The 22754-nt window shown below is 38.9% G+C and overlaps 1 protein-coding gene across 2 annotated transcripts in view; it reads left to right on the forward strand.

The window, feature by feature from the left end:
* CMYA5 (cardiomyopathy associated 5) overlaps positions 1–22754 on the forward strand; it is a 119956-nt gene that overhangs the window by 72195 nt on the left and 25007 nt on the right. Inside the window, exons 3-9 of one of the 2 annotated variants that reach the window (XM_057540266.1) lie at positions 1654–1749; positions 3114–3347; positions 4955–4977; positions 9318–9436; positions 14392–14565; positions 17067–17213; positions 18414–18561. In XM_057540266.1, coding sequence (XP_057396249.1) covers positions 1654–1749; positions 3114–3347; positions 4955–4977; positions 9318–9436; positions 14392–14565; positions 17067–17213; positions 18414–18561 — 941 coding nt within the window. The remainder of the gene's footprint in view (positions 1–1653; positions 1750–3113; positions 3348–4954; positions 4978–9317; positions 9437–14391; positions 14566–17066; positions 17214–18413; positions 18562–22754) is intronic. The other variant, XM_057540267.1, reaches the window with a different exon arrangement.

Consider the following 22754-nt stretch of genomic DNA (forward strand, 5'->3'; position numbering starts at 1 on the left):
ACTGGGTACTGTCAGTAGAAAGAAGACTAGATTTTTTTAAGCCTTCTTAATTATGTTTTGTTTATCTCCATGAGTTTTAGAAATTAAAAAAATAATTCTGTCTAAGTACTGTTAATTTAAAACAAATTTCAAAAGCAGGGAGATATGATGTCTCCTGCTTTAAAACCATTTTAAAGTTTTTTTTCTGGATCTTCTCCATATAGTATGAAGAGAAAGTGGAAAACAAATTGACTAAGCCAGAGACTTGCTTCGTTCATTAAATCAACTGTGAAGATTGAGTTGGTTGGCACATTTTAAAAATTAAAAATAAATTTAAAAAGTTGTCACTTGAGAATTCTCTAGCATCTTGTGAGTAGGCCATTTGTGATTATTCAGGAACTGATGGCTGCATTTGTAGATTATCCAGGTCCTGGCTTCTCCCCGCCACTCCATCCCCTTTGTGGTGCCTTATCTTGTATCTGACATTTGTTTTCTTCCTTCACTCTCTCCCTTCCTTCTTTCTCAATATTTATTGACCTTCCATTCCATGTCAAGAACTGTGCTAATCATAGAGAATGAAAACAAAACTAAACTAAAGGAAGATAGACTTGTAGCTCCCCCAGATCATACAGCATTGTGGGGGCACAGTGTTCTGAGACAGGAACCCTCTGGGAGGGAGTGAAATGGTGGAGGGAGACTGGGCAGGATGGGAAAAGTGTCCCGAAAGGGTGAAGCTTGGGTGAGCCTTAAATAAGATAGAGTTCTTCTAGTAAACAAGGGCAGGGAGGACATTCTAGAGAAAGGGAATGCCATATACAAAGGCACATTGGTGGGAAAGAGTCCAAGGAAAGGCGGGGCTTGTGTGATTGGAGCCTGGGGGCTTGTGGAGAAGAGGCAGGGGCTAGAGAGGGAAGCAGAGACCAGATCCTGAAGGGACTTTTCTCAATGTAATTTCTCCATCATTCTTTGCATAGTGAATCAGGCAGATGGAAGCTCTTTTATTCTGTGTTACTTGTTAAGTTTCACAGGATAGATTGCAGCTAGGTTTATAACTAATAGGTACCATCTTCCCCCATCACCCATACATTTTCTAGTTGGCTGTCACTCCTTGAGAGTATTTTAACCCTTTGAGGGTCATTAGAACCTTAAGGTCTCTTTAGTAGGTAGTTTTCATGATTTGGTATACTAGACATTCGGCCTGGTGACACTCTGTTCACCTTCTCAGGATCAGTTGGGGCAGGAACACCTGAAACCATTGGTGCAAATGTGAGAAGGCTACTCAGATATGTTGGACCAGTTCAGAAAAAAGTCTGCCATCTTAGAGGAATGACAATATGTAAAAATCAAGACCTAACTAAGGAGAAAGAATTCAATTCATAGTTTACTAAAACAAGTATGCTTTGAACTCACCAGCTGACCAAGAAGTCCTTCCTCTTGCATAAGAAAATAAACTGTCTATTGCTGTCACTCCGAAACCTCCTAATTGTTTATCATACATTACCTATAGTCAATTTAGATGAAGCAGCAAAGAAAAGTTAAAGATTGATTTGTTAGTGAACATGATATAGTGAATCTCTACCAAACATACTAAACTTGTAAGAAAATTGGAACTCACTGCTTGAAGTTCTTTTCTCAAATGTCATATACTAAGGATATCTTAATTCTTTTCTTCAGGTTCAATTAGCAGACTTTCTAGAAGATTTACAAGAAAAATCCTTGAGGATTGAAGCCTTTGTTAGTGAGATAGAATCTTTTTTTAATACCATTGAGGTAAGTTACCTTATCCTCTTTACTTTAACTTGGTCTGCTCCTGGCATCACAAATAAATGATTCTAAGCTAAAAGGACCTGAATTGGGGTTTGCGTGTGCATATGTGGTTTGCCATTGTTGGTTTTGTTCCATTAAAAGTAAAGTCCTTAAGTCTTCCCTCTGTTTCGTCAGTGAGACTACTTTCTAAGGATAAATGACTTGCCCTTTAAAACACATGCACATTTATTAGGCACTCACTATGATAGGGCAACTGCTTTACATGCTTTATCCAATTTCATCCTTACAGTAACAATATGAAATAGGAGCTATTATTATGATTATTGCCCCCATTTTATAGATAAGAAACTGAGACTTAGAGTTAAATATATTAACCAAGGTCATAGTAAGTTTATAGTAAGTTGAGAGCCAAGATTTGAATTCAGGTCTGACTTCTGACTTGCCCTACCATCCTGCTTTTCACTGGGTTAGCTCTGCAGAGGTGCTCTAAAGCACTGCCCAGTGTTTCATGCCCAGGACAGATGAGTGCCTCTCATGGTACCACTGTCTTCGACGAGTTCATGCTGACCCTGCTCCCTCTGCAGTGAAGGAAGGGGGTAGCAATGCTCCATCCATATACAGTCATGGCCCAGGCACCCTTACTTGTCAGTCAGGATTGGTAGAGGGCCCCTGTGGAAGGCTGGTGCACAGTTTCCCCATCACTCGGGTGACTCCTCATCCCAGTTTGCTTGTGAGAGGTCTGCTTAATTCCTGTTGTAGATCAGTTAACACCTGTTGATTATTTTTAGTGTTATTGCCCCCTACCCCTCACTGCCACCAAAGTGTTCCTTTTAGACAGTAAGTAATATGATCACCTTATCACTAGCGCTCTAAGCATCTGAGTTTGTCCAGGTGGGCAATAAAGTTTCTCCTGCTCTGGCGGAAACTACCCCTTCCCTGGAGAGCATTTATGAATGTAGCACCCTGTCCAATATCCTGGCTGTTCCCTCCCTCACACTATGATTTTAGTGGAGTGATGAAAATGGCACTAAACCTTCTCTGCTACCTGATCTACATTCACTGTGATGCCACTTTCAAATTTTATCATGTGGGAATGCAGGTAGGCAATACTTCCCTACAAACATTTTTATGTGTGTTTCATTAACTAAATCCTTCTTGATAGTTCTCTTACAGTGAATTCTGTTGCAAAGCTAACTATGGCAAAGGGGGTTGGTGGGCTGGAAATTTAGGCTGTGCATGTAATCTGTGATTCTCTTACCAGGATGCCAGAGGTTAATTATTTAAAAGGCTAGTATTTCTCTTAAAACACACACACACACACGCACTTCTTGGTTCACTCAGAAGGGTTTTTTGGTTTGTTTTTAAAGGAAAACTGTAGTAAAAATGAGAAAATGCTAGAAGAACAGAATGAGGAAATGATGAAAAAGGTTTTAGCGCAGTATGATGAGAAAGCCCAGAGCTTTGAGGAAGTGAAGAAAAAGAAGATGGAGTTCCTACATGACCAGATGGTCCACTTTCTGCAGAGCATGGACACTGCCAAGGACACCCTGGAGACCATCGTGAGAGAAGCCGAGGAGCTTGATGAGACCATTTTCTTGACTGTAAGCACCAATTCAAACAGGTCCGGACACCTTGAACCCACTCTGACCCAAGTCTACTTTAAAAAAACTCATCTTTTACTATTCCCTGAGATGATTTATATCTCTATGTGGGGTTTATATAATTCTCATTTAAAAATTATTAGGGCACGCCTCATGCCTATTGAAAAGGCCCAGCCAATCCTTAAAGCCATAACACCCAGATCCAGTTGAAGGACACATGGAAGCCAGGCCGCAGCACCATCTGTCTGTTCTTTCACAATGGATTGGTCACCTTCTGAGAGGGAGGGAAAGCAGCCTGAAAACTTTATTCATGCCATGCTCCCTTTCGGTGCTGGCCTGATCTTCCAGTGCCTCTCCCCCCTCCACTCCCACTCCCTAATCTGAAATGACCTCTCATAGGGACCATTCCCTCTGAACCTCACCAAGTGGAGAGTAACATTTTGGTACACTTTCAGCATGCAAAAGGATGACATGATATGATACCTCTCTCAGGTAACATGTTGATCTTCTTACAAGGGTCTTCCTGGTGATCAGATTCCTTAATTCAAACAAGTACCTTGTGGAGAGGGTCCCTTGGGTGCTCCTCAGATTACTCACAGAGACAGCTCTTTGCTCTCCTAATTCCCTAGAACCTTCAGTAGAATACTGGTTCTCCACGGAGCCAGGATTAACCAGGAGTGATGGAGGTGTTTTCCCTGAAGGCAATCCTAAACCTAATTGTCAAACCAGAGAAAAGCACCATTTTATGATGAGTGGGAACCTCCCTTTCAAAGCTCCTCAATCCTCCCAGCCTTCTACTAAAGACTGGAGATAGAACGAGGCAAAATGGGGCAATGTTAGGCTTTTGATTTGCCTTTGGGGACGCCTCCATCCGGTGCAAATTTGGGTGTGGTGGACATGGCATCCTCAAAGGAGGATGAAAATCATTCAGTTGCTTTATGCTTAATTAAGGCAAAGCTTTAGTATTTTAAAATTAAGCACCTCGTTGGAAGTCTAGCACTAATAAAGTGCTTTGTGTTTCCTAAGAACCTTACCTTGGTTTGATAAGAATATTTTCTTCTCTATAGAAGAACAAGCTGTAAAAAAGGAAGCATGTTATTCCTGCTTATAAAAGTAATATATATCCATTTCAGAAAATTTGGAAAGTACAGAAAAGCACAGAGAAGGTATCACCCAGAGATAACTACTGATTACATTTTGCTTTATCTCCACATTGAACAAATTTTAAGTCATTCTCCTTGCTTCAGAGAATTCTATTCTGGAAGCTAAGCCATTTATTAATGAATAGAGAGAAGCAGAGCAGAAGCAACTGTTGCTGGCCTTGCTGATGGTAGAGAGTAAAACTAAAGCCCCCTCCATCCCAGACCCTGTCCGCCACCCCTTCTGAGCACTAATTCCTTTGCTGCCTGGAATGAAGCCCCCCAAAGGAAACAGCCTCAAAGGTAGCTGAGGAGTAATGATTTTTAGAACATACGTGATCTTAATGCTCGAGGTTGGTTTTCCTTTTTGTTAATTAGTTTCTCTCTCTCTCTCCCCTCCCGCCTCCCTTCTTCCTTCCCCTCCCTCCCTCCCTTCCCCTCTCTCAATCTCTCTCATTCCCCCATAAGTCATTTGAGGAAATCAATGAAAGGTATAGAAAACACGGCACAATGTAGTGGCGACTGAGACTAGCATGACTGTATGCTTTATTTTAATATTTTGATGCTTTATAGAAAATGAGCTGCCAGTTTAAAAATGCATACATTTAGTGAGCTCCTGGATTTGCACTTTTATTATAGATACAGTGCTTTTGAAAGCTAAATGACAGCTTTCGAAAGGAAATTGCATGTGCTTTAGTTAAATAACAATTATCATAATGTAGATTTTTAACTGCTTCGTTGAGATGTATTCTGTATTTCCAGCCTAATCTAGACTAGGCTATCTTTCCTGTCACTGCATACAGAACATTTTGTAGATACTTAGACTTACTGGTTAAATATGAGTATTTGAAAGAATCATTCATATCTGCCTTGAGCAATTTGATGACTTATGTAATCTTAATGGAATGTTCTCTCATTTTCTCTTCAGAAGACAGGCATGAATTTATCTTCTTTTTCTGCTCAGCTCACCTAAATGAATCTTCCTCTTTTGATTTTGTGTTTTTTTTTTTTTAACACTCAATCTAAGAGAAGTTCTTCATTCATTTAAAAGGCAAAACACTCAACAAGAAATTAGGAAACGTTGTCTATAAAAACACATAGCAGAGCTATGTTTATCTTCTGGAGCATCTGATAGTGAAATGCTCATACTGATCTGGCACGTTTTCCCTTCTGCCTCATAGCCAGGCCTGAGGTCTTTCCTCCTGTCAGAGCCTAATTTTTTTTTTTAATCATTTTTACGCCTTTAATGTAAATTTCTAAAATTGTAAATATTATCTTCAGTTCACTTCATTCAATGCCAAATTGTGAAATAGCATAAAGTAAAATCAGAAATTTGTATTTGTGATATATTAAAATATAGAAAAATGGGTTTGGATTAGAAACCTGATTTTTTAGATAATGAAAACTGTACAGATGAATCTTATTTACCTTTAAAAAAACATGTTCAACAGAATATTGTCAAGATGCTTTAAGAAAATAGTTTGTATATTAACATTGGCATTAACCAATAAGAGTTTTATTATAGTGGCTCTGTTATAAATAGAATTACTCAGGGAGCTTTAAAAAATGCTGATACCTCAATCTTACCTCATGAGATTCTGGCTTAACTGTTGTGGGGTGTGGCCAGGGTATTTTTAAAGCTTGCTAGGTGATTTCAGTGCACAGGCAGGGTTGAGAACCTCTGGTTTATAACAACCTGTCCTCTGGCCTGGTGGTGCCCCAGACTGGCTTCTGAGTTACCTGTGCAGTTTGTTAAACCAAAGCTTCTGGAGCTCCACCCTGGATCCACTACAGGAGAATCCAGGTGGGACCAGGCACCTGCACGTGTACCAGTTCTCACGCAGGAGTCAGAGGCACACTGGGCAGGTCTGGAAGCTGATACCCAGGCCTTGCTCCCAGTTTTCTTTATTTTTTTTAAATTACACATTTCTTCTAAGTATTATTGATATTTATTTTTACCCCCAAAGTATATGGATTTAGAGTGCCATTCCGTATGCACTGGACAATGTAGGGGCATATTTGCTTATTTATTATATTTCATTCACTCGTGGAAGATACTGATCGGCAAGAAAACTTGGTGAATGAAAATTTGCAAATGTGTTTACCTTTAAAAATGCTATAGTTTCACATTTTTACTTTTCTAAACATTAGAATATTAACTTGCTAATATGAATTGACATGCATTTAATTCTAAATACCATTTTTTTTGGTTTTGTGCTTGAACTTGTTCATCTGTGTGTCATTTTAATTAATTTTGATCTCATTGTCCAATTGACAATGAATTAATCTTTGCGGAAGCTGCATGTTGCTTAAAGGAGCGTACACTTGGGATAACCATTATTTTTCTGTAAGGAAAAAAGATAACAAAATTCAGAATTTGGTGAAGCAATATAAGCAATTAAAGAAAATCCTGTTAAATGTACACACACATGATGAAGCTTGATTTTTTTCACTAAAATGAAGCCTTTCATGTTCTCAAGACAACTTCTGCCTCAAAGTCTCAATGTCGTTGGTATTCCTTTCTATGAGAAATGCTAATTATCTAGCTTTTTCTCCTAGTTTTTTCCCCTTGCTGCTTTTTTTTCCCCTACCATCATATTATATATCTAAAGGCAGTGCTCATATATTAAATAATTTTTCTTGACACTAAAAATGCTTAAATTAAAGAATGCTGTCAAGGATATTTAGACTCAAATTTTGCATATTTTAAAAAACACATTTGCTTAGAAAATGCTGTTCTGTTAAGAGGATAATTTTTTTCCCTCTGTTTTGCTTTTTTGTGTTCTAATAATGAAAGCGAGTCACAACCATTGTAGGACCTGCTCATAAAAAGATGTCCGCTTGCCCTTACACACACTGATGTTAAAATTGAACAGATCAGTGCATAAGGGAAAATTCAAACATTTTATGTGTTCTATCTATAGCTACAGCTTCTGTGCTACAAAAAAGTCCTCCATTTCGTCAGTGACATGTACTGAGAGGACTTAGTATGTGCACTAGTCACCCCTGTTTGTTCATTTTGAGCCTATCATTTCCACCCTCTACATCTCCAAAGCCGTAATTAAGGCTCGTGTTGTCTTCCCTCATCAAGAGCGTCATGGGGTCCTCTCAACTGGCCTCACTACCTCTCTAGTCTACTTGCTCTGATCCTCCCTCAGACTCATGCCAGGGTACTCTTCTAAACTTCCCTTGTGTAAACACTTCTATGGCTCTCCCTGCCTTAAAAGACAAAATGGAAACGCTTGGTGGATATGAAAGACTTCCCAGTCAAGCCACAAATCACCTTTCTATTTCATCTCTAACTGTCTCCCATTCCCAGTTCTCAAGGTAGCCCATGGTCCCCTCTGGGCCTTGAGTGTGTCATACTCTTTCACAACTCCATGCCTTTATTCATGCTGTTCTCTCTGCAACACCCGTACTATCTTTTCTGCCTAGGAAACTCCTACTTATTTTTAAGACTCAGCCAAATGTCACCTCCTCTTCGAAGCCCCTACTGGAACATCTCCCCCAAATCAGATGATAGTGAATTTTATTATTCCTAACACAAGTAAGCATAGTGGGCACTCTAAATATTTCAGTTATATTTTATCATCTTTTCCCCTCATATTGATAAATTTTCCAGACCTGAGAGCCTGATATTCTCATCCAAATGAAACCTTGTCCTCTTATTCATTCAAAATATATTAAAAGCCTACTATGTGCCAAGTAACACATTACAGTACAGTAGTGAACCCAGCAAAGTCCTTTTTTTGCATGTAGATTATAGTCAGGTGAAGTAGACAGACAAAAACAAATAGGTTGTAATGAGTTTGAGGAAAAAACACGACAAAATAAGGAACAGAAGAAGGGAGAGGGCTGCCCTCTCTGAAGAGCTGACATTTGAACAGAGATCTAAATTAAGTGAGGAAGGAGCCACACAAGTATTTAGGAGAAGAAAGTTCCAACAGCAGGTGAAAGGCTTAGAGGTGGGTCTGTGCTACCCAAACCCCAACGTCCATGATTATGAAGCTGATGGAGTCCCTAGTGGTTGACTTAATTTCTGGAAGGTAATTCCAGTCCTCTGTGAGTGAGGTGCACAGAGGAGAGCGCCTAACCAAAGTTTAGGCCCCTCATGCTAAAGATAAATGTTTTTGCAATTCTACCTTCCCCTTTTCCCTCTTCAGAATCTACCTTTTTTTTTTTTTTTTTTAATTTTAAGCCCAGATTTCACCTGGATACCAATGCTGAGGATTTGTTGGCATCCCTCCTAAGACGGTCTTGAGTATAAAGAAAGCTATTAATTTATATACTGTGGCTTATTTAGTCTTTTAAGAATAGATAGACTTTATCCTCCTTCATTGCTGTATCCCAGAACCCAGAACAGTGCCTGGCACATAGTAGGTGAACATATTTTCTTGAAAGACTAAATGGTGAGATGCATAATAGTGACGGTTGAAAACAGCAAAGATATCACACAGTATGTGAATTTCCAGATGGGCTCCGAACATTTTTATCTTTAGGGAGCATAAACAATCACTAAAATGTAATCATTTTTAGGACTAACTTTATAGAGGCAAAATTAAGACTGTATAATTCAATGGAATCTATTCAGATTTAAGGATATAGGAATGGAGTTTCTAATATTACCAGTTGCACTGAAGAATCCTGTGAATAGATTTTATACATATATTTCCAGATTTTGAAACAGTTTAAATTCTTTTTGGATACAACGCCTCACAGAAACCACCACCATCACCACCACTACCAACAACAACTTCATTTGGAATAACTGTTCTTAGCTTTCATTTTGTATGCTAATAATTTCTTATATAGAAATATTTTCCCCTGATAGGTTGCTTTCTGCAATGGAGAGCACTGCTTCTTTAGAGAAAATGCCTGCTGCGTTTTCGCTTTTTGAACATTATGACGACAGCTCGGCAAGAAGTGACCAGATGTTAAAACAAGTGGCTGGTAGGAACTTCAATATATTATTTACCTTGATGAAATTTGGCAGTTTTTCTTATTTGTTTTATAAAGTTTTTGAATGTAAGGAAATATAACTGGAAAAAGAAAACTCAGTTGTAAAAATTTAAAGCTAGATTCTGAAATAAAGCGTGAGACTAGCAAACCATTTCAGTTATAAACTGCATTTCCATTTGAAGCTTTATGACTGTGCTGGGATATTGAGGAGGTGGAAGGAAGTAGCAATGGAATCGAAGGGTCTTCTCTCTCTTTTTTTTTTTTTTTCCTTTTAAAAGAGGATTTCTCTCTCTCTTCTAGAGATTATTTGCTTCATGCCAGCAGCCAGGTATAGAAGGAAAAATAAATCAAATATTTTCATATATGTTGAACAGATTTTTCTTTCTGAGTGGTTTTCCCCTCTTCAATTGAGTTCTTTTTCCTTTTTTCAAACTAAACAGATTAACTTAGAGAACTAACAGCTCCGCATCATGCTCTGTAGCCAGCAGCCTCCTACTCAGCTGTGAAAAGCATCCTGCCGGCTCTTCAGAATATTTTTTAATGTGCTATTTTAACAAACAAGACAATGACATTTCTTTAGATTTTTCAAAGCCGCTGTGTTTCAGTGAAGTAACCAAGTTCCACTTACTGTAAAATGTACTTAGATGCCCTCCTTAAAAGATGCTATAGTCTTCTAAAGCAAACCTTAAAGACAACTTCTGTTTTCAAATTGATGATTAACTTTCATTCCTGTGGGAAGAGTTTTAATTTAGTAACTAGTAAAAGGTTACTGTGTCTTTAAAAAAAACTGAAAAACAGAAAAGCACCCCGCCCCCGCAAAACCCATCAACCCTATATAAAACGAAAAATTCAGTCATTTGTCCTAACGGGTTTTCTCTAGAAATATCTCAGGACAAAAGGGTATTTTCTTGTAATGTATTTAAGAAGCATTTGAATAGAGCAGCGGTTGCAAACCAAGAAATTCTGGTCAACAGAGGAGCTCTTTTGCTTTTAAGGGATTCGTTATATGCTGTTGTTTATTTAGAAGGCTATTCTTTTGAATATCTGATGGGCAATAAGAGGGCATTTTGTATATTTTAGAGGTCACAGAGTTAAATTTGTCATAAAGTGTTCATGATTCATTCAGAAACAGTGCATGTGGCAGTCCCAGTAGTTCCAAACTGTTATGGGGAGACTGGTCTCTGAGATATAAATGGCATTCGTTGTACATCTGCTTCCCAGAATTGGAGCCCAGGGTGTTGACTTGCTGCTAGATAGTTTTTGCTCATTTTGTGACCAACAACATCTCTCAGCTATAAAGTCCTCACCGGGTGCCTGAAAAGCTAATCTGATCACTGTAATAAACAGATATAATAAGGAAAGGATGTGACCTTTATGATGAGAAACAGAGCAGCCCCTAACATTTCTTCCGTGCTTACATGATGCCTGGCAGTGTGGAGACTGTTATCTAATTAAACTGTCAGCTAATCTCACAGCAACTCTAGGAGGTAGGTTTTATTGTTATTCCCATTTGACAGGTGAGGAAATAAAGGGAACAGAGAAACGCCTCTCATATTGCCCTAGATACACAGCTATTGGGGGGGGGGGGTGTGGCGGGTGGAGTTTGGCTTCAGAGTCTTTGCACTTGAACCACTGCTCTACACCAAAGAGGCTGAGTGCATTGCTGTGAAAGGAGGGGTAACTATAGATTAGTGACATCCAAGGCTTCCTGGACTCTGCTCCTAAGAACTTTTTCTTTTAATTGTGGTAAAATATGCGTAAAATAAAATTTACCATTTTAACCATGTTGAAGCCACTATTGTACAACCATCACCACTAATCCATCTCCCGAATTCTTTTCATCTTGCAAGACTGAAACTGTATCTATTAAACACCAACTCCTCATTTCTCCTGCCCCCGCCCCCTCCCCCCAGCCTCTGGCAACCACCATTCTACTTCCTGTCTGTATGAATTTAAAGCACTCTAGGTACCTCATATAAGTGGAATTATGCAGTATTTGTCTTTTTGTGACTGGCTTATTTCACTTAGCATAATGTCCTCAAAGTTCATCCGTGTTGTACCATGTGTCAGAATGCCCTTCCTTATTAAAGCTGAATAAATTCCATTGGCTGTCTATACTGCATTTTGCTTATCCATTCACTCATCGATGTACTTTTGGGTTGGTTTCACATTTGGGCTACTGCAAATCATGCTGTTCTCCTGAGGACTTTTTTGAAAGCTAGGTTGAGTGGGAATCTGTATCCACCACAGGTACTGAAGTGCAGGTTGATCTAATGCTTAGCTCGCCAAGCATGACAGCTCTTTATGGGCACACTGTCAGGCAGAGGGAATCCATGGGGCGATGCTCTGCCTAGTTCCTTAGCCTCTGGCAAAGAAGCCTTAAAATCATTTTGCATTTTTTGGCATTACTCCTACTCAAGTTTATTACTACAGAAGTGTAAGTAGCATTGCTAACGTGTAAAATCTGAGCTTCTGATGTCCTTTTGCCACACAGGAATTGTAAATCCAGCCACTGTTATTAGATTACATCTATGGAATAGTCATACTCCCTTCTTAATTTTAGAATACTTTGAAGAACAAAAGTGGTTCTTGTTTTGAAAAAAGATGTTTTAATTTTAATGTTTTTTTTTAAAAAAAATATTTATTTATTTATTTATTTATGGCTGTGTTGGGTCTTCGTTTCTGTGCGAGGGCTTTCTGTAGTTGTGGCAAGCGGGGGCCACTCTTCATCGCGGTGCGCGGGCCTCTCACTATCGTGGCCTCTCTTGTTGCGGAGCACAGGCTCCAGATGCGCAGGCTCAGTAATTGTGGCTCACAGGCCTAGTTGCTCCGTGGCATGTGGGATCCTCCCAGACCAGGGCTCGAACCCGTGTCCCCTGCATTGGCAGGCGGATTCTCAACCACTGCGCCACCAGGGAAGCCCTAATTTTAATGTTTTTACAGGAATAGATTAAGTACAAAATTATTTCTAGCCTACATGCTTTGCTTAATTCCCTACAACTGCTTATTCCTTAAAATTTGTTGATTTTGGGGTCAGTTATCAATTTTAAGTTTGTTAAGCTACCTGAGAGAGAGATTTTTGAAAAGATGTTGCCATTTTTAAAAAGGCAGCTATAGCGCAATTTATAATTCATAGAGAAAAAAGCTGCATTTTCGTTGTTCATGCCTTAAGAAGTTCTCCAGCACTGCTTCAAAGATGATTGATAATAGTCAATCTGCTTGGCTCTTCCATAAACCTGGGCAACATGAAAATTTACTGAACTACATTTATCTGGATGGACTCCTTTAGAATGTGACACTGATTTCCTGCTGGGAAGACAGAAAAGTCAAAGATAGTATAAGAGTCTCTGAACCACTATCAGTCCTTGGGGAGGTGCTCTGACAGGCAGGCTTCCTGCCTTATCATGCAGGCTCCCAGCATGTCTTACCTCTGTGTTCCCTCTGTGATTTACCAGATGATGGGTCTCTACTTCAGCTCCCATCTTCAGGGGCTTCCTGCCTTCTCCCCTCCATTTTCTGTGCTCCTGCAAAAGGCCATGTTGCTTTCTGAATGTTAACACCGGTTATGTGTCAGATACATTGCTAAGCACTTAATATACATTATCTTGCTTTTTAAAACAGCCCTGGGAGGAAATGGTATTATTGTCGTTTTCCCATTTTAAAGATGGAGGAACTGAAGCTGAGATAACACAGCTCCTAAGTGGGGGATCTGGCATTTAACCTTAGGCCAGCCTCTCTGCTCCAAAGCCCATGAACTTGCCCGGTCTCTTATCCTGCTTCTCATTTTTCATAACTGTGTATTTCTTCAGGTCTTTATCTCTTTATTGAATCTTTTCAATGTGTCTCTTTTTGTTCCATTTACTAAATTTAGACCCATTTATTTCTTCTAATTTCCACTTTCCTGTTGAACTAAACTTTGTTTTCTTTCCCTTCAGTGTTGACTTTTAATAAAGTAATCTCACAAAATTTGGCCTGTATTATTCAGCAAGCTCATCTCTCAGGAAATTGTTGACAGGAAAATAACAACACAAATAAATTTAAAAACAGGACATCTTTTCAACTATGGGAATAACCTTTTCCTTTAATTTGTAAACCATGTTCAGTGCTTTTATATCTCAAAAATTTTAGAGGAGAATTGTATAGGAGCTTGATTTATGGTGTCGTATATGCTGTTAATGTTCAATATGCATAATTATAAACCTTTGAAATCTCTAGTAAAACACTTGGGAATATTGTTGTCTTTAAAATTCAGAACAATGGATTTATACTAGATATCTAAACCTTATATTTGAATCAGTTAATAGGGTACTTTTTCCCCCATGTAATTTTTACATTTTGTTTTAAAAAGTTGTAGGTATAGTCATGTTGGAGATGGAAAAAATGGGATAGTCGTTTCAGAAAGTGTATTTTGGTATTTTATTCATGCAAGTCTTTTTCAGCCTTGATGATATAGCAACTATAGCTAAAAAGGGTTTCATTTGTCTCTATTTGAATATAGTTTCTATACTGATGTAGAAGGATACAACATTGGTTATCTAGCAATGTGTTCTCAAAGTTTTGTTTTGAAGGAAAACCAAATCATTTGATGAATCCTCTAACTTGTATAAGTTTATTGCTCTAAATATAGGATTACAGAAGAATATTATCAAGTGATCCCATTGGGAGATCCATTTTTTGTTTATTTCTATGTATACTATATGTATATATGTACACATGCAGACAAGACATTTTGGAGGGAGACACACTCAACTGTAACAGTGGTTGCCTCCAAGGAATATCCTTGGGGTTGGGGGCTGTTGGGAACAAGGTAGTCCTCCCAGCTTTACTCCATGTACTTCTGTATTGTTTCCATTTTTATCAGTAAGTACAAGTGACTTTTGCAAAAAGAAAAAGAAACCAATCAATAAAAGCAGCATTACTGATAATAAATCTTGCTTATATTCCAGTTCCACAGCCTCCTAGATTAGAACCTCAGGAACCAAATTCTGCCACTAGCACAACGATTGCAGTTTACTGGAGCATGAACGAGGAAGATGTCGTTGACTCATTCCAGGTTTACTGCATGGAGGAGCTACAAGATGACCAGGAAGTAAATGGTAGGATTGCTAACACAAATTCAGGTGCATATGTACATTTCTATATCTTAATGTGTAGTATTTAAACATATACATATTATGGCTCTTTCCACAAAGCACGTGTAACCACTTACAAAAACAACAATGAACCAACAATCGTATAATGAAATAACATGTAAGCAAAATTTGGAAATCAGGATCAAGGAAAACAAAAATGCGTAAATATCATCCTAATGATCAACATGAATACTGTACTTGAAATTCAAATTTGGCTTTGAGTTCTCAGGTTAACAGGAGAAATTAAGTGATTCTCATTTTCAGGCAGGAGGTAATGTACCAAAGTGTTGAAAACAAAGTTTCAATCAGAACTGAAGTCTAAAAGACAAGTGTAAAGTGTGCCACTTTGTAGAGGAGAAATGAGCTGTATATAGGACGCTGTCCTCCACAGTAATTTTAGTGCAAATGCAGCATTGGATGTCATGGTTGGCATTTCTCAGATCCACCTTTGATAAAAGCTGAAAACAAGCTATAAAGGTAAATTCAGAGTTCACACTTCTCAAGGCATGAGAAGACTGTATGGTGTAGTCTTCTGGTGTCCCAAATTAATGCGAAGATAGAGGTGAAAGTGCTTAGGAGGGTGAATGGGTGGCATGTCATATAGTTGAGCCTCTGTAAATATCTCTAGGACCTCTAATAAGACCTAGAAGCCAGGCAGTTTGAGGTTGTACTGCCTGATGAATCAGAGCTGAGAGTGCTGGCATTCTGTGTTGCTTGTTGAAGATACACCCATTTATTTTGGAAATCAGATGAGCATGTGACAGGATTGACATGGCATAGGAACCCAATTTGTAATAAGGAATGAATTATAATGTATTTCACTGTTAACCAGTATTTAAGTCTTTTCAGATGTCATGTGGTACTTATTTAAATTAGAAAAAAAGTAAGAAAGCAACCATAGGCATATTGTAAAGTTGGCTAAGTTTGTCTATAAGAACTCCTATCTTATTGGGGACATATTACCATATACCTGTCACAGCACAACAAGGAGAGTGCTCTTATCTGCATTTGCAAATGAGAAAACTGATGTGAGATTAAATAATTTGCCCAAGACCACACAAGTTACGCGGGACCAGGGCAGGTTTTAAATACAGATCTTTCAGATTCCAAAGCTTACGTTTTTATTTGCTTGACTCTGTGTTTGTTCTGTTATACCACACTTCACCGTGTCTATCCAGCTATATCATGGAACTTCATGGCTCTCCAAGACTCCTCTTAACAACTGTTTATTTCCTGGAGTACTTTTTTAAAGTGCTTCACCGCCACTGCCCCCCGACGCCCCGCACCATGCCCCACTTACCTGTCCTGTGTCTCATTCATTCAATGCCTTGAACTCTGCTGATGCCAGTTCATTATTCTGATGGTCTAGACTGTGATACCATGCGGTGTGTAATAGGTCTCCAGTAACATATGCTATGTGCTCTGTTAAAAGGAGTACCAGGCTAACAGGACTTAGCCTAAAAGGATAATTCCATTGAAAACTGCAGTCACAAGTTCTAGGCTATGGGGAAATGTTTTTCAGTGTATATGTCTTTATGATATTATTTAAGCCAAACTTTCTGCACAGAAAGTATAGCTCGCTGGGAAAGAGAGATGCAATTGAAGAAACCTTCTGAGTTGAAGATCTCTTAAATTTACTTTAAAAGGGAACAATCTGGGTTTCTTAACTGGAGGGGTTTTGAAGATGTAACATCCTGGAGTAATAAGAGAGGATAACTGGAATTACCATAAGCTAATTTAGAAAAGAAAATTGTTCTTTTAAAAGGAGAGGAAATTTCAGTAAGAATAATCAGATTGGCCCAAGGGGCAGGTGTTCAGAATGTTATTGAGTAATATTTACTATTAACATATTGAAAATAATATAAGTAATTTTAGGAACTGTCTTGACTAAACAAAGTTATTTCTTAGAATAGTTTATTCTCTATCAAAGGTGTTTAAGTATTTCTATAAATTGTGGAAATCTCTAGGGGAAAGGATTCTGGAATTCATGAGAAGGAAGCAGGATTTGAAACTTGGAAAATCATACTGAATACTAAAATGCTTTACTAATCTGTAAAGATGCTTTTTAACATCATAAATTTAGAAAACGTGGGATTGTCCTTATTTTATTACATACTCTCCTGAAATATTGGCATTGATTCTTAAGAATTTTCTTGAGAATGTATTACTGAGATTTAAGTTAACATAAACTCTGCAATTTTAGTATTTGCTATTGAAATAAGTTACTTTAATTGCGGAATATGAAACTCAGGATCTTACTAATATGCTATTATTTTCTGGTAAGTGTTCACAAGTAATACTATGTCATTCTAAATATCTCTCAGAATGCTGTTGCTTTAAGTGTTCTAAAGTGCTATCTATCACACAGTAGTATCTGTAAGTTTATCAGTTTGTGTTTCCCACTGAAAAATGTGTTATTTTTCCAATAACTGTAACTTTCAACTAACTTAGGAAGATACCCTAGCATTTATGATTGTGTTTTATGCTAGATTTGGTAGAAGAATACAGAGTGACCGTGAAAGAAAGCTACTGCGTTTTTGAAGATTTAGAACCTGACCGATGCTATCAAGTATGGGTAATGGCTGTGAATTTCACCGGATGTAGCCTGCCCAGCGAAAGGGCAATTTTTAGAACAGGTAAAGAGATGTTAAGGGGGTGTTAGGAGGCAATACTCAATTCTTCACAGACTATTAAGATCTACCAATAAGCATTTGTTAAGCACCTATTGTGTGCTGGGTATTGTGCAGTGCTGGGTTTACAACAAGAAATAAGACTGGGCTCTTCTCACAAAGCTCATACTCAAGTGCGGGAGACACAGAACAAAAGATTATAAAAAATGTGTGGTAAGGGCCGTGATCCAGAACACTCCAGAGGGGTATCCGAGACAGGCCAGGGCAGGGACAGGGTCAGGAATGGCTCCCTAGAACTGATGTCTGAATGGAATCCTTAAAGGATCAGTAGGAATAATGTGTTAAAGGAGTGTATTCCATTTGAAGAAGACAAATGAGCACAGGTGCCCAGGTAAGAAAGAGTATGGAGTGTGCAGGATACAACAAGAATTTTGGTATTATTTCTTTGACTTAAAAACAAGGAGAGGGGACACAGAAACGAAGACCCAACACGGCCATAAGTAAATAAATAAAAATTAAAAAAAAAAAAAAAAAAAAAAAAAACAAGGAGAGGGGAGACATGAGATGAGAAATGTATAGTGTATAGAGTTCACATTTGCTAAGGTAAGAAGCTCAGGCTTCCTCATATAGGTGCTGGGAGCCCCCAAAAGGTTTCTCAGCAATGGTATTCAGCTGGGAATGCATTCCCATGATGGAACCTTTTCACAGGAGGCTGAAGCAGGTGTAGGATAAGCCGAGTTTGCATTGCCTTTAAGATAATTGTAACTGTCCCTGCCCTGGCCTGTCTTGGATACCCCTCTGAGGCAGTTAACTTACTTCCACTGGTTTATCCTTTCTTCTTGCCTTTTAAAACAAGTATTTATTGAGCACCTATTGATGGCAAGATCATGGCTAACTTTTGTGTAAAGGAAGGGGACAAGAATACTTTTATTTACTTGTATATGTATGAAGAAACTCTGGTAGGATTTATAGGAAGCTACTTTTAGAAGCTGTTTGCGGATGGGTGAAAACTGGGCAATTTGGAAGGCAGGGGTGAGAGGGAGACTTTTCACTGTATACATTTTTATGTCTTTTGGATTTTCAACCTAGAATGTATTTTTTAGTCAAAAATTAAAATAAAATCATGCCCAAGCATTCTTCCCAGAGTACCAGGGAAGCAGAACTGCCATAGAGTGAGCCACAATTGACTTGGTTCTCTCTCTGCAGCGCCCTCCACCCCTGTGATCTGTGCCGAGGACTGTACTGTGTGTTGGAACACGGCCACCATCCGATGGCGGCCTGCCAACCCAGAGGCCACTGAGACCTACACTTTGGAGTACTGCAGACAGCACTCTCCCGAGGGCGAGGGCCTCAGGTAAAGATCCGTCTCCATGGGGAGAGCCTGGGGTACCAGGAACCCAGCACAGGCTTCCAAGCTAACCTCTAAGCTTATGCTCACAGAGGGAGAAAAGCTTCCTAATTAAGCTAATTAGGCCGTTGACTTGATTTGCAACTCCATCACTATTCGTCAATGAACTCTAAGTTTGTAATAAACACATGCTGCAATGCAGAATAATCACTCCCTTGTAAGAAAAATATATGTGAATTTTAATAAGATAGAACTTTCTTTGAGATATATTTAATTTGAGTCATTAGACAGGATATACGCATATGTTATCTGCTTTTTAGTAGTTAGATCAGAATAGGTACCACCTAACTCAGGAAACTAATAGCAAGCTTGTATATAATGTAAATTTGAATGTCTCCATGATATATTGGTAATATAAAGGACCTAATGACATATATATTATCACAGAGATATACCTGCCTCTTCAAGAGCATGAAGAATCTAGAGACTTTTTCTGGAAAAAAGAAATGTAAAGCTCTCTCACTAAAATTACGAAGCTAAAATTTATCAATAAAGGGCTGTGCATCCAGAGGACCTTTGGTAAATGTTACTTCATTTACTTATTAACCTCCAATCCATGGCAATAGGGCAACTTTGTGTTCCATGATGAAGATTCAGATCATTATTATTAATATTCATATTTTGATAGAGATTTTTTTAAAACCAAATTTACTGAGATAAACTATTTTGGCAGGATATGGAACTTGGAAATAATGGTATGAAATTAGATAGCTTTTTAATAAAGTATATTATTTAAGCTCTTGATTATTTTCATTATCAATCAACAGCTATTTATTTAGTTATGATGTGAGGTTTCATATAACTGAGCAATAATTATAGTTTCTTTCAAGTATGTGAAGGCAGGCTTCACAAAATAATGATCAAAGGACAAATTAATGTTGAGTGGAGTGTGTATAGGTGGGATGTAGACATTTCAGCAGGAGTGAGAACGTAGTAAATGTACAAGAAACAACATCTCTGTTAATGTGCCAATTGCTAGAAGGCAGGCTTCAATGATCAGCAAATAGCCGAGAGGTTAACTCACAGACAGACAGACAGACCAGACAGACCAACAGAGACAGAAACAGAGAGACAGAGGAAGAGAGAGAAAAGAGGGAGAGAGAGGGAGACAAAGACAGAGACAAAGAGAGAGAGATTATAACTAGCTTCTATTGAGCATTTACTATGTGCCAAGTCACTATTCTAAGTGCCTTATGTATGTTGCCTTATTTAATCCTCAAACGAACTCTGAGAGAAAACATATGCTTTGAGACGCTAGCAGCTAGTGAGTGGCAATCAGGATTCAAACCTTGTTTTGTTAGATTTCACAGTCCAAGCTGCTAACCACTGTTGAATGTCACCCAGGAGAGTCCTGGACATTCTCTGCAAAAGACTCTTGATGCTAGGAGAGCATTTGGTCTTGAGTGCCTGAGTCCCAGGGCAATCTCTCCCATCATTCTTCACCATCAGTGAGGAAAGCCCAGTTCTTTCTGAGGCAAGATGAGACTGTGAAGGAATGCTCTGAAGTGACTCATCCTTGTTATAGCATCGGTCCCCAGCTGACATTTGCATAAATAATACCAGCACAGTTGGATTCTTAAATCAGCAGAAATCTGAGAGAAACCCTGAGACCTAGTAGCCATCTCACTGAGGGAACTGTGATGTCATCTCATAAATGCAGCTACAGGGAGAAGGGAATGGGGGGATGGAAGGGGGAATGGCATCACCGAGGGCCTTCAACATGCCAGGAACTGTGCTAAATTTCATCTAACCCTCTCGACAATTCTAGGAGGGAGGTCATGACTTCCATTGAATGAGACTCAGGGAGGTTAAATAATTTGGCCAAGGTATTAAATGACGGAGTGAGAGTTTGGAGTCAGGATGCACACTCAGGTTTGTCTTATTCTTTCCACTAGTTCTAAAACTTGTGTCATTACACAGACTGAGTTAGCATACCTTAACAGCCTGACAACTGGAAGTTATTGTGTATCCTGGGTTTCCTTTGTCACATGAAAAACATAGATGTAAAGAGAGAATACAGTACCATTCAAAACCCCTTTAATTAAAGTTTTTCATTTCTCTGATCATCCTGGGGCCCTCAAAAAAAAAGTCCATTTGATATCAACAGTGAACAATGCATTCCAAACAAAGCCTTCATCAAAGCCAGAGAAATCATTGACGGTTCCATTTCTAGGGAAAAAATGGCCATCCACCAATTTCATTAAGACAAAAGTTGAGCTTATTAAAACATGACTTGTCATGAGTTTATCCCTTTGAGACTTTGCCAGTGGGTTCATTTTTATTTTTCTTGCCAAAGGAGAGCATTTGAGAGGCTGGATAAGCAGAAGTTTGTAGAAGTTATGGAACACTACAAGAATCCTTTGTTATTGAATGGATGTGGTCCAGCAAGCTAGAAGTGAAGGGAGATTCCACATGCAGAAGGCTTGTTGACAGTTCGGGGCTGTGTTGGAGATGGAGCTCTTTTCCAATTAGGTGCTAAAAGACCCCTCAGTGCCAGGAGGTAGAATGGTATGTTCAATCCACAGCCCAGGGATGACTCTCCAGCCTCTCTGGATCCCTGCTGAATCTTACAATAGATAATTTTTTGAGGCAAGCACAATTGTGTTGGCCACAAATCACTACCCTGTGATCCCTCACGAATACAAGAAACCTCAATACCTTATACCTCTGGTTGGCATCAACAGACTGTGAAATAATTCATCCTTAATTTCAGAGTCCCAGTGCTGCAAAACTCACTTGTATCTCTTTTGTTCTCCAATTAAAGAGTTCAGGAGGGAAGGAAAATTCTACTCTTCTGGAGTAGCCATGTGTCTTAGGTCTTTGACCATCTGGTTCTTACAGCCAACTTTAAAACATTCCCTACAATGTCTGATGGTTCAAAACCCTACAAAACATTAACGATTTACTATCATCTCTATCGCCCAATCTCTAGGATGTCAGTTGTAGACAGCTAGTCAGACAGTAGAATTGATAAACAAAGAACCTCAACACTTGATCACCCCTAGCCAACAAAGGCAAACAATCCCTACTGTTCCATTCTATTAGAACCACATTCTTCGCTTTGTTTCTCTGCATAGCAGTGCATAATTAAAGTTATTTTGTGTCTTGGAAAGAACAGCAAGCCAAGGGTTGTCTGATCCCACTCACTTGTTGGCTCCATGAAGGGATTATTATTTAAAGTGGCAGCGTCAGTACCTGAGACAGCGTCTGGCATATTGTAGCTACTCAATACATATGTGTTACCTGAATGGGTAAATATCATCAACATTGAACACATAATACTGACACCAACAAAAAAAGTTAGGTCAGCTTTGAGGATAATCTCCTATTCACAATGGGAAAAAAAAAATAAACTGTGGCAACAAAGTAAAGAAGAATGGTGAATGAGTTAATTTTAGTGCTTGGATACTTAACTAGGAGATAAGACTAGTCTAACCTGTGGACCGGAAGCCTTTTCATGGATCACTTATAGGGAAGGACACTGATAATCTTGTTGATCCATTGGTTACATAACCCTTACATACACTTTAGGTTCTATGCAAAACCCCTGTTCTAAATCAGATGCAAAAAGAAAAGAAAACAAAACACAAAAGAAACCCCACAAAAAACTGGGTAAGGACAGGAACCTTATCTATGCAGCTGTTTATTAAAGGTCTATTTAATGAGTGAACGAGTAGATGAATGATGGCATTAGCCGGTCTCCTTTTGCCCTTGCCAACTCCAAGTCCTCTAACTGGCTGGAATCTCTAGCAGAGGAGAGATGGGGAACCCAACAGGACTAAGAACTAAATGAACTTACATCTCTTTCTCACCCTCAATCCCTGAAAAGACAGACAGCCTTAAAAGCTCTGGTCTGGAGTGGGAAGAGAAGTTGAAAGGAAATGAAAAGGGAGAAAGGATGAGTAATATGAAATTGCACATACACACATGGAGGGCATTGATTACCCTTTAGATTAGGGAGGCTAAGTTTGGTTGCCAGAACAGAAACACATCCATCTTCGGACCTGCATTCACTCTCCCGTATGACGGCCTCTAGAAATTCCAACCTAAGACCGAAGTTGCTGGTTAACCTCTCGGAGTAGGTGTTTGAATGCAATGTGCCTCCTGTGCTCCCGAGTTCCGTGATGTGGTGTCTGAAA

This window comes from Balaenoptera acutorostrata, chromosome 2, assembly GCF_949987535.1.
Source record: "Balaenoptera acutorostrata chromosome 2, mBalAcu1.1, whole genome shotgun sequence".
In the NCBI taxonomy this organism is placed as follows: Eukaryota; Metazoa; Chordata; class Mammalia; order Artiodactyla; family Balaenopteridae; genus Balaenoptera; species Balaenoptera acutorostrata.